Raw genomic sequence first — 20,082 nt, 5'->3', positions numbered from 1 at the left:
TAATATTTTCAGTCTCTGGCTCTTTTTTTCCTGTACAAAAATACGCTTAAGTGATTATAAAAATCTTCACCTAAGAAAAAGGCCATATCAAACACAGAAAAGTTTTAGCCACATTTCCTCCTTGATATGAATTATCCAAACCACTGTGATTATGGATTTACTTAGTTTTAATTAAACTTGCCATGGCATAACAGAACTACATTTAGGTCATTATATCAGAAAGGCTTCCATTTAAATGATAGGAAAATTTAAAAAATAAAAAAACCCAAATGTTCTTTAAGTACTGAAAAGAAAAAGGTTAACTCAGGACCTTGTATCTGATGGAGGAGTACTCAGGCTGGAAACATCCATAGACCTCTGTAAGTGAGGGCTGATCTGGCTGCATGCTGTTGAAACTCGACTAGTAGGAGGCGAAACAGGTCCCAGCTGCTGAACTGTCATGGGACTGCTGGTGAATTCTAGATTGCTGCAGCTGCTTTTTCCAATGGACTTGCATTGGGATCCATAACCAAGACCTCCTAAAAGCAAAAAAGGCGTGTTAGAATTCATCTACCGTGAGCACATAACTAAGTCACAGAACTCAAAGTGTCTGTACAACAGGAATATTGACTGGAACTGAGTATCTTCAGAAGAGAATGAAATGGATGTTCAACACAAGGGTTTTGCAAACTTCTCCAAACACAAAAAGCAAAAGCAATGCTCCCAATAGGATTTGATGAATGATGCCCATTTAAAACATGTTGAAGTACGTGAAGTAAAAATTAGATATAATTGATACACAGCAGAAAAAAACACCACAGAAACACTCTGGGAACAAGATCTGCTCTCAACTAAGAGACTGCAGTTATAACAGACCTTTCTCCATGGAATGAGAACAAACGGAGATTGCAGGAAAACAACCTTGTATTGTGCAGAACCTCACAGCTCCAAGAAACTGAAAGTCATTCCATCACTCCTACCACTATCTATCAAAAAAGGAAGGAGACTACGGGCACGCATGCAAATTGCTACCCCTGTGATAAGTCTGGTGTGGCAAAACGCACATGCTGCATAGTGTTCTGGCAGAAGAGAACTACAGCTGAGACCCCACATTCCTCAGAGGCATGATCTCAAATAGGACTTAGAGCTGGATCAGAAAGGCATTCTGGACTTCCATTAGAAGGCCACAGTCTGCTCTTAGACACTGCTGCCATGACTCAAAATTGATGGCTACACAGTATGGGATGACGTAGCATGGGATGATAATATAGGAGTAGCTGGCAAGTGGGACACAACTGCAAAACACTCCGTGTATTATGTGATCTGACTTAATTCCCCTGAAATAAAACACAAAAATGGGAAAGTTAAAATTTAGGACATGATATGAGACTGGCTAGATATTGGAAATAAATTAAAATTAGATAATTATTTGCATCATATCTGGAAGTTAATACTTAGATAATTCTCATTTCTAGAAGCTTCTCTGTGTTCAGACTACTACCTAGAACAGGATAGCTATACAACTCACTCATTTTTCACAAGTGTTTTCAGATGTGAGATGGCATCAAGACACTCATAGCCCTCCTCCATTACCCAAGATGGGTTTCTCTTAAAATTCTATTAGTCACCATAGCAATTTCAGATGATGGTTTCTGTTTTTAAAAAGGAAAACAAGACCTGTTTTGGAGGTCTGTACTTTCTCATTTTCTTCTTCTCTTTGACAAACCACTGATTTCTCACATGTATGTAAGGAGTACATACATGATCCTAAAAACAAACTCTCCAATAAAGATGTTAGAAGTTGAGCACGTATATATATATATATATATATATATATATATATATATATATATATATATATATACACACATACATACACACACACACACACACACACACACATACATACACACTTTATCATATTATATACTGCCAAAATGTACTTCTTGGAATGACATATGTCAGCGCTTTTTAACAAACACAACTTGCTCACTGCTACTGCTCAGAAACGTAATTTAAGAATATTGCATCTAGGTGAAAAATTAAGCATAAGGAATGACAGCAACATTTAGGAACCTAAGCTGAAATTTATCTAGAAGGACTGGATGCTTGCAAGGGAAAACATTTATGCAGAATTCCTTGTGCCGTGTTTACTTCATCTGGGGGTATCAGGAAAGCAGCTTCTAATCTCTGCAGGATTACTCTGTGTTTTCAACAAAGATGTTCAATTAAATCAAAAGAATAAGAGAAGGCAGTTTATTTTCTTTCCAGTGCAGTAATTTGCATTTTGAACTCAATACAGCTGAATCAGTGCTACTCAATAGTAGTTCCCACAATGTTAGAGGATGCTGAAAGAAAACCAGTTGCAAAATTAAGAAAAAAGCATAAGCTGACCCTAGTAATAATGTGAATGCTTCCTCATATTATTTTAGCATGACACATTCATATCACATAAAATACACAGTGCTATATACCTACATATGCACATTATGTGCAGTCAGCTGTTTTTAAGAAAGGTATTGTCACCGTCTAGAGACAAAGACCTTCTATGCCAAAGCACATGTAAGGCAGTGAAACCTGCTAGAATAATACAGAAAACTGCACCTGCAGCTCAAAAGGCCAACTGTATCCTGGGTTGCATCAAGAGAAGCATAACCAGCAGGTTGAAGGAGGTGATTCTGCTCCTCTGCTCTCATGGGGCCCCACCTGGAGTACTGCATCCTGTTCTGGGGCCCCCAAAACAAGAAGGACATAGAGCTGGAGAATGTCCAGAGGAAGGCTGCAAAGATGATGGAGGGCTGGAGCACCTCCCTACAAGAACAGGCTGAGAGAGATCGGGCTCTTTAGACTGGAAAAGAAAAGGCTCCAGAGGGAACTTTATAGCAACCTTCCATTACTTGAAATGAGGCATTCAGGAAAGCTGGGGAGGGACACCTCATAAGAGCATGTAGCAACAGGATGAGGGGAGATGGCTTTAAGCTGAAAGAGGGTGGTGAGACATTGGGACAGGCTGCCCAGTGACACTGTGGATGCCTCCTCCCTGGAAGTGTTCAAGGTCAGGCTGGATGGGGCTTTGAGCAACCTGGTCTAGTGGAAGGTATCCCTGCCTGTAGCAGAGGGGTTGGAACTAGATGATCTTAAAGGTCTCTTCCAACACAAGCTATTCTGTGAAAATTTAACCATTTTTGACACTGAAACACAGTTGTGAAGCTTGTAGGGTTTACTGCTTAGATAAGATAGCAAACTACTATTTAATTTGAGTAAAGATGTTCTGATTCTTTCCTAGATGACAACCTAAATGCCCTTCAAACAAAAGCCACTTTATACAAGTTTTTATAGTAACTATAATACCTAGTTTATCATATCCAGGAAATCAAAAGTCTATGTACTTGTCTGATTTTCATTTGGGAACAGGCTAACCTAGTCCATTCAAATGATAATTTGCAACCACAAAATTAATTATACATGATTAAACATGAACTTCTTGGAATGCAGATATAAAAAAAAAAATCCCCCTCCAAAAATAAATAAATAAATAAATAAAATAAAAAATCAGAAAAGGTAGTAGTGCCAATCCAGTATTGTTCTGGTATAATTGTATCCTCAATACATCCCAGATTTCCTTGCAGTTTTGCTGTTATTAACAGTGTATAAATAGCCCTCTCAGTGATGCTCAGGATGAAAGCCAAAGATAGTCTGTTCACCTGTCACTGAAATGGAAAAATGAGAAACAGAGTACTGTAGAAAGATTTCTGGATGACAGACAAAACTAGTATAGAACTCTGATCCTAATAAAGATTTGCTAAAGCATTTTTCTGATTCAGAAGCACAATGAAAAGTTTTTATTCTTTATGTCATTGATAAGCATTTGTTTTTATGGGGAAAAAAATGACCAAACCTACAATAAAAGAGAGTAAAATCAAGAAAGATCCTATTATCAGTTCCCACCATTCAGCGACTGTAAAGTAAAAGAGTATTGCTAACAAAGTCATAACATTTTATCAACAATTTTACAAAGGTGTATATGTGCTAGAAGACCACCATCAATATTTCGTCTGTGCCCTGTGGGTCACCAAGCAGTATTAATTTGATGAAACACGAGCAGACAATCACAGGTGTGTTAAGTTAAGCCAGGGCACAAGATAAGAAGCTTATGCTGGCTTTCATCCAGCTGCAGGAGTACAGGCCACATCTGAATCAGCACAAAGTTAAACGGGAGCAGTGTGGACACTTGAGATGGCTAGTATAAGCTAAGCTGCTATAAAATATGCTCAAAAGTTTTGAATAAACTTAACCAGGAAGAATGATTAGGTCCTGGATGGATGATCATTTGGCGTTACATACACACAATGCTAGAGGAGCCCTCAGACCTGAAGCCTGAAAAGTCTGGGTCAGTGGAAGGACAACTAGGAATTCCTTAATGTCTTGAATTCACATAAGTGGAGATGAATGGGAAACTCTCTGGAGGACATTGGAAGGTTTTGAATGACACTGGAGATTCTGAGAAAAAACACATGAAAGGAGTATTGCGAAAATGACCAGAATAACTAGTTTCTGTTCTTATACACAAAGATTTTAAGTCAGGAGGTAGCTTAATAAAGGCAACAGTATTGTAAAACAGAATAGGAGGAGGAGTCAAGCCCTGATTATATGACAGAAAGAGCTGCAGATGATTAACACATCATATATTCCAAAGAAACATATTACACATAAATAAAAACCACTGTTTATCAATAACTAACAGTAATAGATAACAGGTATAAACAGTAAAAATATTTTATGGAAATAGTTTAATCAATTCATTTCCTCATTCCTTGGTTTGCCTGTTTTCCTTATTTATTCTCTATAGTTGGTTAATAGGTAAGCTTCACTCATCCTTGACATGCAAAAATATTTCACCACAAAACTTCTGAAGAACAGTCAAAGAATACAGACAAATATGATTAATTTAATTTGAGTACACTGATTTTCATCTTAATTCATATTGCTGTCATGCTTTTTGGAGACAGAGTCCAAAATGAAGTTTGTGTAAACACAATAATATTGATTGAAAAACAGTTTCTTTACCTACTTTTCCAAGCCACGAGTAGCAACTCGCTAATTCTGTCAAGTAACTCATGTTATACAATGAAACTGCCTCATCTAAGCTCTGTAACTGTAAACTATGCTTTCCGTGTATAAATAATACAATAAAAACATTCATCAGCAAAAAAGAAGTACAGCCGTCAAATGGAGGTGATTCTCCTCCTCTCCTCATAGAGAATCTGGAGTACAGCATACTGTTTTGCATCCACAGCACACACACAGAAAAAAGACAAACCTGTTAGAGTGGATCCAGAGAAGGCCACAAGGATCATAATAGGGCTGAGGCACCTCTCCTGTCAGGAGATGCTGAGAGAGTTGGGGAGGACCTGGAGAAGAGCAGGAAGGCTCTCGGAAGACATTATTGTGGCCTTTTATATATATAAAGGAGTCGTATAGGAAAGATAGAAAAGACTTTTTACCAGGAACTGTTGTGACATGACAAGGAGCAACAGTTTTTATTTGAGAGAGAGTACATTTAGACTCATACATTTAGACTCCTGCATAGGTAGTACACTGGAATGAAGGTAGTACAAGGAATGAAGGTAGCAAGACACTGACACAGGTTGCCCAGAGATGTTGCAGAAGCTCCATATCTGGATGCATTCAAAGCTGGGTTGCAGGAGGCTTTGAGCCTGATCTAGTGACAAATCTCCCTGTCCATTGCAGGGGAGCTAGAACAGGATGATCTTTAAGGGTCCCTTGAGCCTTGTAGGTGAGCCACATAAAATTCTATCAAAGTTATTTTGAATTTGAACAACTTATGTGGAAAACAATCTACATGTCACAGTACAAGGAAATTACTAAACCACTAATCTTCTTAAAAAAGAAACAACACCTCTATGTTGTTAACTTAACCTCTTGGATTTGATCTTAGCTGACAACTCACTGAAAACTTAGAACTAGCAATGCTTGTTAATAAGAAATTTCCTCTAAAACTTCAGGCAGTGGACACTCTGAACAGTGAGGTAGAAAGACCATTATTCTGACTGATATTGGCAATTCCCTGGTGCATAACTGTTTGCAGATGCTTGATCTTCACAATCAAGAAAAATAATCTGGAGGAAATACACTGAACAGAATTATATGGTTACATTGTATTATGAGAAAATATTATGTATGCACTGTGAAAGCTTTCCATGCTTTGAACCTTGTAGTTTCTTTACTATCAGAGCACGCTTTGTAAGCAAGCTTGCACTCATTTCCAATGTTATTTGACATTCATTGTATGAAGTAATCAACCGTGTACTTTCATAAACTCTATTGGGAGACAAAAAGAGACTGACAAAGCACAATTAAAAACAATGTCTCCCTTCAAGTGGAACCAGGGTAAAAAATTATCCAGAACTGACCAGTGAAAACAATACCTTGCAGGTAATTAACTCAGCTGGTTTAAAGCAGACAGCAATGAGATCACCTATGGAACAATTTAACCATGGAATTTAATCGAATGAAAACATTGGTCTCTTAATGGCTAAACTAAGAATATATTATGAAACAGTTAGGTTCAGGTTCCAGGTGAAAATGCATACTGTAAAAAAGATTTTTCAATTAAAGAGTTCTATAACATTGCATAATAAGTGGAATCAGTTTTATTTATAAGAGGACAGCCTCCCATTTATTAAAAAGCTATATTGAAAGCTTTTTTGTTTTCCTATTTTGCCTAAAATGTAGGAAGTTATCATTTAACTACTGCATAAACCAGTAAATGTTTAACTGGATTAAAATATAAATGTTCTAGTTGTAAAGGGTAACTCCTTACTAGTTATAAGTAGATTATTCTGTCCTCTCTCTTTTCCTTAAAGTATTCCCTATTTTCATATGCTCCTGCTTTTGTCACTGTTAAGACTATGTAATGTATATGCTCTTCTACAAAAGAAAACATATTGGTCTACATCTTTGGTCTATGATACTATTTCTGTGTGGTGTACATTACTCATATTAGCTTTAGTAGGTTCCTACCTACTAAACTTAGTCTGATCTTAATTTAATCTGCCTTTCTGGAAGAAAAAAAAAAAAAAAAAAAAAAAACATAGAGAATTGCAATGGAATCAGAGATAGTGCCATTTATTTTCAGTCCCACTGGGAAAATACTCTTTGGATCTAACCTAAAAGAACACAGATCATACGTCTACGTCTGTATATGCTTGAGAGCACATACTGTTGGCTTCTTTTTCAAATGTATTGTAAGTGGCACTATTGAAGGGGCAAACAAAAAAATACTATTGTTAAAACTTCCTGATACATTATGTATGGTATGACTCCAGATAAAATCTGTAGAGAAATACTTTGCCCATTAGGAAGTATTGCACTTAACTGAAAAATAAAGCTGACTTATTTCAGCAGTGGTTTTGGAAAACTTCACTGATATTACGTGACAGCAATGAAGAATTATCATGTACTAATGAATCACCACAAAGACACTACAAAGCAGGATTAGGCAATCATTACCTGGACGAAATGCTTTTGGAAAGAATTAAATTACTTTCAACTTCTGTAAAAATCTGCACTGAATTAGAAGGGAAATGTGTCTCCCTTGCCAACTAAGAAAACACCTCAGAAAAACAGTTCTCCAGATCCTGTAACAGTTTATCTCCCATAAAAACTTCCTTCTTATACTTCAATCTTCAGTAAAACGTTGTGCATTATTTCTTCCTATCAGAAATACATACTTACCATTTTTTTTCATTACATTCCTGAAATTCTTCCCCTAATTTTAATTAAATGATTCTCAAATGAGATATTTTGTGTTATCTCCACATCCTTAGTGTTTTAGAAAATGGTATGAGCTGTGCTGTCAGTAACCACAGAACACTACTGAAAAGACTTTCGAAGTAACGCATCATAGCAACAACCCCCTATCCACAACATATCTTTTGACTTTTTGCCTCTATGTTCATCTGGCTATGCTTAGTATCCAAACACTGCCTCGCATGGAGACAGCCTTGTATGGATCATGAGTAAAGTCAGGAACAGAGGTAGTGCCCATCCTTCCACCAGATCCCAAGAGAAGAGAATCTTTCCTCTCTTCTGCCACTGAGACACTGGGATGCTAGCTCCATCCAGCAGAGCACAAAGGGTAAGGGGACACACTCAGCTGATTTAGACTCCCTTAACTCCAGTAAATTATCACAGCCTAGCTCTAGGAAAGCCTGCTATCAGCTGCACAGAAGTCCTCACCAGAGGATGGCTCTTCCTAACTCTATCATGGGCCAGTTCTTGTTCTTGAAACCATAACACATAAGTGCCATTTCATCCCATGATCCAGCACATCTTTTCAGGAAAACAAACAAACAAACAAAACAAACAAACAAACAAAAAAACAACCATGCAGTAAAGGCTCTGTCAAAAATTAAAGTGCAATCCCAAGCAAAGTATTCTTTCTGGATCTTTACAGATGGCCTGAGTTATTTAGCCACTGCTTCCCAGGAAAGCAAGAGAGAATTCTCTTCAAGAGAATGAAACACACAAGCAGGAGGAAAAATAAAAAATAAAAAAATACCAACCAGCTGAACAGTGATACTAAAGAACAGGTGGCAAATGTTAGCCTAGAAAGCAAAAATTGCAGAAACAGGCTGTTGGAGTACTCAAGTAGGAATGCAAGTAACTTGCAATAACATTCAGTTCACTTTTGTTTCCTAGATTAAGTCGATTGTTCAAGGATAACTAAACCATACTTTTAAAAGTTGCCTTGTCCCTGAGTTTCTGAGCAGTACAAAGAAGCAATTTTCTATCCTTTCTTGTATTAAAAAGAAGATACTTTTTAATGTTGTTTCTCTTAAACAATAATGTGACAACTTTATCCTAGTTGTCAGTTTAACTAGGCAGAAATAACAAGCCCATATAACGTATGTATTCTAAGAAGCTTTGTACTCAGCTAATTAGTTTAACTATTGCTTTCACGGTTCATTTAAAAGTTTCACGCTTCATTAAATACCAATGCATTTTACCACCTCAGAAAAACCTCTAAGTAAAAATACAATTGTCTTTTCAAGCAATAATCTTGTTAACTGATATATATATTTCAAGCACGTCTATCAGACATTATCAAAATCTAAATTTCTGCAATCGCAGTATCTCAAGGCATTATGCGAATCTCTTTCCACACACAACAGGAAACTTTTCTTCTGGCTGAAAAAAGCACTAGGAAAGAAAAAAATACCAAGTTTTTGATGCATGTTAATTGAATCATTTTAAAACTTACTACACTGACCTCTGGTTGTTCCAACTTCATGATAATCAATTCAAACATAACGTGGTTGTTGTAATTTTTATTTTTTAAAGTTCGTAAGCTAGAAACTCAGAAAAGCATGTCAATAAAGCATAGAGATTATTCTCTATTATAAAGGTGTGCCTATATATGTGGAATACACATTTTCTCAATTCAGAATATATGAAATTATATTAAATTACTCCTTTAGAATCCACTTGCATTATTTCCATGACTTCTCTGGAAACTTCATCTACTCTCCTGTTCTATGAATTGGATAGTCAATAAAGACATACAGCAATAATGAAATGACAGTTGTGACATTTTAGATTTCGTAAAAGCTGAAATGTTATTACATTATGACACAAATAAAGCCTTTCACTTGTCCTTCTACACTTACCCCTTCGAGTCAATGAGAGGAAAGCCCTGGGGGGGAGGGGGGGGTGGGGGGGGGGTGGGGAAAATCACACCAACAGCCACAAATATTTAAAATTCGTGTTGTCACTATATGCTTCCACTCTTCTCCAAGCCTTCAATATTCTTCTTCTAATTTCATTATTTAATTAACCCAAGGAGTGATTAATTGAGATTTCCCAGGTCCTTTGTTGTTGTGCCCAAAAATAAAAGATTAAAAAAAAACAATTCATTCTTTCTAGTCAAAGTGAGTCCATCTACATTTCATAAAACCAGGGTAGTAACAGGGAGGATTAAAGTCACTTTAATGACTCAGGTTCCGCAAAGACAACTCCATCCCATGCTTTGAGCTGTCATTTTTGTCAAAACTGATTTCCAGAGAATTACAGCTTAATCACAGATTTGTAAAGAGGATGCTGCTGTGTTAGGATGGTTTGGCATCCCAAGATGGCTACTGAATAAGGTCTGATGCAAAGACACAGGAAACCATACAGGCATACCAACGCACTGGTGAGTACATGGGCTTGTGAGTGTTGGAAAGAACTGTTCATGAAGAAAGGGATATAAAAAGGAAAGTGTATGTGTCTTTTGCTCTGAGCTGAAGTACCTTTGTTAAAGGGCAGAAAAATACGCAAATGTCCTGATGGAATCTGAACTCTTTTTTATAAGCTCACAATCCCAGCTGTACATCTCTTCTGCACACCTCTACAAAATGAAGTGATACGTATATTCACATTAGCTTGATAGAGAGAATGTGCTGTACAAGTAAGAGTGAAAATGCTTAAAACTGATGATGTAATTTTTTTTTGAAGACTTAATCCTGTTGACTTTCACTGAAATTAAATTCCTAAGTACAAACGTCTTTATTTATAAAAAACCTCACTGTATAAGCTGCTTCAGTAATTTTTCAAGCTCCCACGACACAGAACTTCAGTTATTTTTCTTCATAGAATTTAATGCCTGTTTCTCTAGTATTCTGGTGTGATTTTCACTGAATAAAGATTTGAATTGCCTGGTGTTAATTTGAATAGTATATAAATATATAGATAGATATAAATCAGCACCTCTTACAGGCAGCTATAGTTGTTTTTCACTATCCTTGGAATCCACACTCAGCTTTACTTTTTGTTGAACTTCATTTAATAACAACAAATAAATTTGCTTTTAAGTAGTTGTGAGATAAACCGCAAGCTGAAGATACAAAATAAAGCCACTTCTATAACACTGCAGAAGACTAAACTATGCCAATGGAAAAGAGTCAATAACCAGAGAAATAGTTATAGCATTTTTTCTGATATGACTAGATCCTCAAGCAACATTAAATAACAAAGTCTGCAAGCAGATATGAATGAATATTGGCAGCCTGTGGTTGGCAGAATTTTCAGTCCCTAGATGAGGATGGCCAGATGTCTACCCAGCTATTCTTTCACTCGCCTCCCTTAACAGCACAGAGAGAGAAAGCAGCATGGAAAAGAGATAACAGTTTAAAAAAGAAAGGAAAAGATATGCACAGAAATAAAGCAAAAAAAAAAAAAAAAAAAAAAATGTAGATTTATTCAATACTGTTCATCAGAAGGCAGATATCCAGCCACTTGCTGGGAAGGAAAGCCTCAGTACCCTTAGCAGTCACTCAGGAAGACAAATGCCATCACTATGAATGTTCCTGCATCCCCACTCATTCTCTCAGCTTTTACTGTTGAGAAGGACAATATGTGGCATGAATACCACTCTCATCAGGAGGTTGTCTCATCAGGAGGTTGTCTCCTCTCAGCTTCTTGTCCATGCCCACACCATTTTTGGGGGGCAACAAATTGGAGAAGTAGCCTTGACACTGCAAGCACTAACCAGAAAGAGTCAAAACATTGCTATGTTATCAACGCTGTCTGGCCACATACAAAACATAGCACTGTATGAGAATGCTATGAGGAAAATTAACTCCATCCTGGCCAAGTCCTGTACACTTGAATGAACCAGAGATGTTAAAGGACTACTATGGAAGGGGCAAAAGCATGGGAAACCAGAGGAACAGGTTGGGGAGAAAAAGCATTGCCAAGAGGGTGCCTGGAGTTCAGATATCACTCCAGACTTCTAATGTACTTGTGAATAAATTACTTGAGTCAATGTTAAAGAAGGAATGCTATCCCATAGTGATTTTATTTTAAAATGTGTGAGAAAAAAGGAACATTGGACAGGTATTAAAAATCCAATTATCTAACCAAATAACAGTCACAACATTTCTTAGGGCTTTTCACATAGCATTTTAAGAAATGCAAGTCATTAGTTTAGTAAGTAGGGATGCTGTACTGCTTTAAGGAAACAGCAAGAACTACAAATGGAAGTACTTGAGAATAGTGACAGGACAAAGTGTAATGGTTTTAAAGTGAAAGAGGGAAGACTTAGATTTGACATTAGGAATAAATTCCTTACTCAGAGGGTAGTGAGGAACTCAAACAAGTTGCCTAAAGAAACTTTGGATGCCCCATTCCTGAAGGCTCTGAAGGCCAGGTTGGATGGGGCCCTGGTCAGCCTGATCTGGTGGATGGTAACTATGTCCATGGTAGGAGGTTAGAACTGACTGGTCTACAATATCCCATCCAATCCAAGACACTATCTGGTTCCATGAATCTGTATTTTTTTTTTCTCCCTGAATAATATTTTAAAAGTAAATGTCTTTTAAAGCACCATTAATGAAAGGTTTTTAATTTATTTTTTTTTTAATCAGTAGGTGCTTTAAAATGGATATTTCTCCCTGATAAAACCCAGCAAGGCGGAATCTTTAGACTCAATCAACTGCAAACTGATCTAAGGACTGCAAGCAGCCCACAGGAGATTCTGTTTCTTAATGCATTTCCTTTCCAGAAACTATATGGACTAAATCGCTACTTCTTTCCCTTCCTTCATCAGGTGGATGTGTAGGAAGAGTTTCTTGCCCAAGATGCTCTGAAACAGAGTGATAGGAGTGACTCTCCGCAGTAATTCAAACATAGGGAAATTCAAACATGGGAAAATATGTGAGATAAATTGCTTATTCCCCAGGAATGAGTAGGGCCTCAACCACAATCTGTTGTTCTCTGGGCTATTCCAGGAGCACTTCACCTCTACACCAAGGATATGGGACTACTTATTCTAGCCAATTTTCAAAGAGCCAAAAGCTAGGACAATAGCTATCTTACAGATACACGAATATTCCAAGAGAAGTATAAGCCAGCAAGCAAAAAAACCCCAAAAAACAAAAAAAAACCCAAAAAACAAAAAAAACCCCAAAAACAAAAAAAAAACCCCAAAAACAAAAAAAAAAACCCAAAAACAAAAAAAAAAACCCAAAAACAAAAAAAAAACCCCAAAAACAAAAAAAAAACCCCCAAAAACAAAAAAAAACCCCAAAAACAAAAAAAAACCCCAAAAACAAAAAAAAACCCCAAAAACAAAAAAAAACCCCAAAAACAAAACAAAAAAAATAAATAAAAAAAACAAAAAACAAACAAAAAAAACCAAAAAACAAAAACAAAGAACAACTTCAAACAACTGCTCAAAGACCCTGCAATGAATCATAAAATCACTAAGATTGGAAAAGACCTCTGAGGTCATTAAATTCAACCATCACCACCATGCTCACTAACCCCGTCTCTCAGTGCCACATCTTCACTGGTCTTGAAGACCTCAAGGGATGGTGAGTCCCCCACCTCTCTGAGCAGCTTGTTCCAGAGCCACATCACTCTGAGTGGAATTTTTTCCTAACATCCATCTTGAATCTCTCACAGTGCAACTCAAGGCCATTACCTAATGTCTTACTGCTAGCTGGCAGAAGAGTCCAACCTCAATCTTGCTACATCCTCCTTCTCCTTCCTCAGGTCATTGTGAAGAGCAATGAAGCATCCCCTGAGCCTTCTCTTCAAACTGAACAATCCCTGTTTCCTGAGCTGCTCCTCATAAGACTTGCATTTCAGATCCTTTTCAGTTTCACTGCCCTTCTCTGGGCATGCTCTCGGGTTTCAGTATCTTTCCTGTGAGGGGTCTGAATATCAATATTTTAGTCCTTGCTTTTAGTTTTGTGGTGGCCAAACTGATGCAGCAATATCTTAGGTTTACTACTATTTTTCTAAAGGTATCACAAGTTTCCTGAAACTATATGCAAGTTTAAGTCCTTTTGATGTTCCCTTATGCTTTCCCCAAAATAGCATGCATAAAAATGGTTTCACCATCCATCTTTGTACAATTAACAAATGTACAGTTAGAACAGTGGCATGGTTAGGATGGCATTTTACTGGTTTATAGACAGAAAGATTATCGTAGTGGAAAGAGACAATCAAAAATGAAATGCTCACCCATGTCCTAGACTCACAGTAGAAAACTCCAAAAGGAGAGATCTCCAGAAGAGACCCTTCTCCAGTGGCAGTCAGCCCTTAAATGGGGTCTAGGAGAGGTGCAACCAGGCTCCACCTTTTCTGGTCACCCAGGTGAACTGTGCTCCCATGGCTGACTCAGTCCTTGCCTCAGGTGATCAATCAGTGGTTCAGGCTGTGACTCAACAGTTCCCATACAAGCTTATAGCAGAATTTTCCCAGTATGTATGCCAACTAGATATTCTTTCTTTTGGAAAAGAAACCTAACCATTGAGACTGCCCTGTCTAATCTGCAAGTTAACTCCTTTTTAGTCTCCCAGGTGAACAGGCAGGAAGCATATATCCTGAGACTGTGACTCTCAGCTTCAAATGGCTTAACAACAGTTAGAGATATACCAAAGTCAACAAACATTGGAAAAAAAAGTCAACGATGTCAACAAACAAAAGGTGGTTAGATCCTTTTACAATTTCTTCTAAAAGTTAGATGCTGAAATGTAGAAATCCTCACATAGGACTCAGGCATCCAATTTAAAAGAATTATTTTAATGATCTGAAGGTAAAGACCTATTCAAATAGCTGAATTCGACAACTAATGAATTTACAGTTTAGTATGAGATGAAGGAATTCATGACAAAAGCAATCACCTGGAAAGAATCTGCTCATGATTATTTTTTTTGTGTTTTGCAAAATTGTTTTTTTTTTAAATCCAAAAGCCTATTGGTTCTTTCTGGTTGAACAGTGTTACACATTCTCTTAATCTTCCCAGAAATCAAGAGTTCATTTTTCTCAGGCTAGACCCACCCACAACAGATAAAAGAAGAATTATAGAAGGAAAATTTTTAAGTGATTTTTTTGTTCATTTTCAGTAACTCCGCATCCAATACCTTATGTACAGCGTTACAAAAACAGGCTAACTCAGAGAGTATTTCTAATCAAGAATTTGAATGCATTTTTTCTTGTACTGTCAGAAATCTCTCAATTCTATTTATAAATCAAAACTGTGAAATAAAATGTAATTGCTGAAAACATTTGTTGAAAAAAAATTCTGATCACATTTAATATACTGTTTACTGCAGTAAAACATTAGGTTATAAAATACCCTCTTCCTAAAGATGTGTACATATTTTCATATACATTTTTTTCTCCACGGTTTTGCTGAGTTACTCACTGCACATGGAAGATATTAGACCAATGCTCTCTGTGCACACATAATGGCACTTGATATTTATCAACATTTCAAACCATAGAACAATCTACAGAAGTCCCTGTATACACCTTCTTCTCACTGTCAAACTCAGAGTGATTGGTGAAGGTACCAGGAAGACTCTGCTTGTCCTCTCCCCAAAACATCAGCCATGCTGTCTGAAACACTAGGATCACTTCGTATTTCTCTTCCCTTACCTGCCAACAGGAAGTCTAAGAAAGGGAACTTAAGAAGGAACTTGACATGGAGAACCATACGTGTGAGCTGATGGAGTCTGCACTCACTAAGGACATGTAGCCATGCAGCATACTACACGCCTGCAGGGACTGACTCACTGTGGACAAGACACTGGTGGACGAAATGGGCTCCTTAGCAAAATTATGCTGCCAAAAGAGTTTTTTTACGTGGTTCTAGCTCTTGCAGGCAAACATCAGTATTGTTCTGGCAATTCTCTAGAGTGAGAAAGTATTTGCAGCAAACCATCTACAGACAATGGAAAAAAAAAGGAACTCTGAAAAAAAAAAAAAGAAAAAAAAAGAAAAACACACACACAAAAAACCCCTAGAGATGCAGAAGTGCTTATGGTGAGTTTATTCCTAATTTATTTATGTGAAAACTCAAAAGTTGGTATTCACAAAACCTTTGTATGGTAGTTAACAATGAACTTATCAATACACATTTAAAAACCACAAATAGCTTTACACAGCTTTGTATGGTGCCAACAATATCAAAACAGTGTACAGTATTTGTATATTTAACTACACATGAACTAATTATGTAAACAGGTAATCTTTGTACAGTGATCTAGAGTATAAAAATATTTCTTTTTACAAGGGTTGCTCATGTTCCTCAACATTAGAAAAATGAAATCTAAGTGCCTTAGCTGCTTCTTCTACTGCAGATCTGCATCAGCTCAAGATGATCACTGGAGTCTATAATTTTTTACCTAGAAAAACTCGATCAATCCAGCACCTACTTTGAGCAGTTCTCAGTGGCACCTGAGAACAAACTTATTTCATGTCTATACTGCTGTCCCTGCCTCTGTGTGTAAAGTGAAATTTCCGAAAGTGTTGATAAAGTTTCATTTCATTTTCTTACCCTACTCCCAGATCTCGGGATCATTCTTAGTGATAGAACTGCTAAGTGTCTCTAGAAATGTCATTAAAAAAATATGTGTAAGCAACAAATTCAAACTCACTGTCATATATTTTTAAGCTTCACTTTCCTGAGGAGCTTTTGTGAAAACACAAGAAATAACAGAAATTCAATAATTTCTAGATGCGTTACACTCCCTTCCACTGTAAGTGGTAAATAATTTCTTTCAATGCTGAATTGGTTGTGCTTTTTACAACCAATATTCACAAGGAATAAACCAAGTAAATGTGTTGTCTTTTCTTTTTTTCCCTCTTAAAGCAGAGGTTTTACACTGAATTCTATTGCCTTTTCACCTCCTAAGATAGTGTCATCCTTGTCTTCAGATAGCTACAGATGCTACGGAGTGTAGTAAGCTGGGTCTGTGCATTTTACTTCCACTTTAATGTACAAGGCCATAAGACTATCAAAATTTGTATTTCAAAGTAACAACGATAAAATGCAACATATAGTACTAGACTAACACATCTATATCATTTTCAGTGTCAAACCAATGAAAAACAAACAGTGCAGCAAAACTGGTCATGAGGTGTTTCGTCTAGAGAAAGCCAGAGAAGTACAGACAGTACAGAAAACAGTGTAATACAGAACTGCATCTTCCTGGTGCAATCTGTGACCCCTGAGACACAATCCCTCATAGGTCTCTCCCTGAGGAAGAGCATTTCTGCAAAAGTGCTCAAGTAATCCAAATGTCATTTACAGACTTGGTCCCTTGTAGTCCCCCTGGCAGGCAAAAGGGCAATCAGCAGCATATTCTCTTTGTCCAGTTGGTAGAATTATTTTGCAGGTGAGTAAACTCAGGGCACATATACCTCATTCTCCTTCTTCTATGGGTATGAGCCTCTTCATACACCACAAGCTCTGATATTCAAATGAATTTCAACCAGTTTTGGTCTTATTAGAAGTAAATGGTAAAGTAACAAAAGACACTGCGTGGAAAAACAAACAAACATTATCTTCTTGTGCAAGAAAAGGACTTCAATTAGACAACACACGTTGTTACATCTGCACTGTATCTGTGTCTTTCTGTAGCTACATGTAAAGTTTGTATTTTTAACATCACAACAGTGCTGCTTTTTGTGAGTGCTGTTACAGTAGTCCTTCATCACCCATCTAAAGAAACTGCAGACTGAGGAAAAATTTGAACAATGATTTTAAAAAAAACAAAGGTAGCAATGACAGAGAAATATCAGAGTACAGTGAGGATAGGAGAAGATAGACTGGAAGGAAAAAAAAACAACCACAAAAAAAAGCAACCATGATTGGGAGATTAAAAACTGCCCTCTGTCTCATTTGATTTCATTATATCTGTTAAGGGCCACTTCCCCAGAAAAGCTTACAATTTATACAGCCAGCTGTGGGAAGCAATGAGCACTAGTCTGTGTCTTTACAGAGTTACTCTGCCTGCCACAGGCACTGACTCTGAGGTGACACAGCTCACTCTTGCCTGGAATTCACCCTGCACACGTAACAACAAAGAATCATGTTCTCAGAGTTTGAATGAGACTCAGCAACATCTGGAGAATGTTTATTAACACACACAGTCCAGGGATATTTCAGACAAAAAGAAATATACCGAAGGCATTAGGCAGATGATTGAGAGGTATGGCCATAGGCACAGTACAACTATTACAGAACTTCTGTAATTTTCAGCTAACAGCAGCAGATTGAGGAAGATAAAGTATTTGCAATGACATTGAGTATCTTGAAGAGGAACAGATATTAAGAAGACAGTTAGACTGGGAAACCATGGCATAATGTGGTACTGCAATGCAGAAAAAAAAAAAAAAATGAAACAACAACAACAAAACACACACACACAAAAAGTGTGTTTTTTTCACTTTGATTTTATCACCCACACAAGGGAATCAGTGGATTCTCTTTTTCCAGCCACAAGTTAGATAGCTACACTGTTTGATTCACCTGTACTTAGGAATGAAGATTTGTGTCTTGTGTTTTGAATTTGTGTTGAATAACTGTGTCCACATACGTTTAAGATCTGTGCATACACGGCACATAATATGTCTTCCACACAGAAGAGGCATAGCTCTGTTGAAGTATTACCAAAGGAGCAACACAAAAATGATCCAAGGGATGGAACACCTCTCCTATGAAGAATGAGCTGGGGCTGTTCAGCCTGAAGAAGAGAAGGTCCCGAGGTGAACTGATAGCAGCTTTTCACTATCTAAAGGGGAGCTGCAGAAAAAAATAGGGAAAGATTCTTCAGCAGGGACCCTGTGGTGATAGGACACAGGGAAATAGTTTCAACTTAAAGTGTATTGATTTACGTTAGGTATAAGGAAGAAATATTTCTTCCTTATAGTGTGGTGAGGCACTGGAGAAGGTTGCTCAGATATGTGGTGGATGCTTCATCACTGGAGACTTTCAAGGTCAGGCTGGACTAAGCTCTGAGAAGTCTGATTGAGTTGTGGATTCACTCCCCTGTGTTCATTGCAGGGGAGCTGGACTAGAAGACCTTTAAAGGTCCCTTCCGACTCTGAGGACTCTATGATTCTATGATAATACTATAAACAGTAAGAATATTGATCAGAAAAGTGGATGTGAAAGGTTATTAGGAAAATATAACTCTAAATCCTACCAGAGTGCATTAGGAGAGCACTTAACTTACCTTAATGAAGTGACTGGAATACTGGATTGCATCTTTTGCAAAAAATCATTTAAGTACAAATGACTGTAAACACCAATGCTGATCTTTTTTTTCAAGAACTCAATGTTTATGAAATGTTTGCAGTTGCCAGTCTTCAACAACCTCAATATTTCACTTTTGATGAGATTGTTTTTCCTGTTCTAAAGCAATCAGGGACTTTCTAGAACTTTAGTGAGAAGACATGAAAAAAATCTTCCTATAAGCTCTTTTTTTCTTATCCTTTAAAGCTACTCTTGTTCTTTAATAAGTGACTCCTCTTTGGCAGCTTATACACAGACTTAATTAACTTTCTTTCAACATTATATACACCACAGTAATTTCCCTCCCCCCCCCCCCCAAAAAAAAGTCTCCTATGAAGAATATCATGTTATGAAATCAAAAAATAGTAAAACTCTAAAACCCAATAAAAATTTATCCTATGCTCACTACACTTTACAGAAACACTCTGCACCGATTTATTTATCCAGATTCTATGGAAGTTTAGCATTTTCTAATAAAACTCCTGTGACTTCTCTCCAAAGGTAAACCAAACTGTTACAAAACCTTTCATTCTAAGCTTCAGCTTCACTCTTCGACAGAAAGAAGTTGTTACCATCTAGTGGAAATGTCCTTCTGGGTGCACAGACCCTTCTCCTCTTTATAGGAGCTCTCTGGAACAGAGAAGAATCTAAGGCTGGAGTCAGAGATCATTTACAGAATATTTTCTTTTAAAAGAAGATATAACCTCTCACTGGTAGACACAAACACAGTAAAAAGATCTTCCCAGCTCATATTTTTGGGTATCTCTCAGCTAATGCTGGAGCTGATCTTTCCACTTGCAAGTCCTTGTGCAGACTCACCAGCACCAAAAGGCTACTCTCTTCTCCGCAGTACAACTTCTTAGTAATGTAGTTATCTGCAACTGCAACCATCTTCTGCAGAATGCACACAGAGGATTATTTATTTCCTTCTTCTGAGAGGAAGACCTGTGCGTTATGCTTTGAGCTTGATGGCTTAGAATAAAAGTTTATTTTTACCCTCACAAATGTAA

At 37.2% G+C, this 20,082-nt stretch overlaps 1 protein-coding gene across 5 annotated transcripts in view; it reads right to left on the bottom strand.

Moving 5' to 3' along the window:
• Positions 1 to 20,082, bottom strand: part of GLIS3 (GLIS family zinc finger 3) — a 158,380-nt gene that overhangs the window by 116,752 nt on the left and 21,546 nt on the right. For 4 of the 5 annotated variants that reach the window (XM_090132228.1, XM_090132230.1, XM_090132227.1 and 1 more), the window contains exon 2: positions 311 to 518. In XM_090132228.1, coding sequence (XP_089988354.1) covers positions 311 to 441 — 131 coding nt within the window. In that variant the 5' untranslated portion in view covers positions 442 to 518. Of the gene's footprint in view, positions 1 to 310; positions 519 to 14,010; positions 14,054 to 20,082 lie in introns of those variants that run through there. The other variant, XM_090132226.1, reaches the window with a different exon arrangement.

This window comes from Phasianus colchicus, chromosome Z (genome assembly GCF_987193195.1).
Source record: "Phasianus colchicus chromosome Z, bPhaCol1.hap1.1, whole genome shotgun sequence".
Taxonomy (NCBI): domain Eukaryota; kingdom Metazoa; phylum Chordata; class Aves; order Galliformes; family Phasianidae; genus Phasianus; species Phasianus colchicus.
The sequence above is the reverse complement of the archived record's forward strand: the minus strand, read 5'-3'. Positions and strand labels throughout refer to the sequence as shown.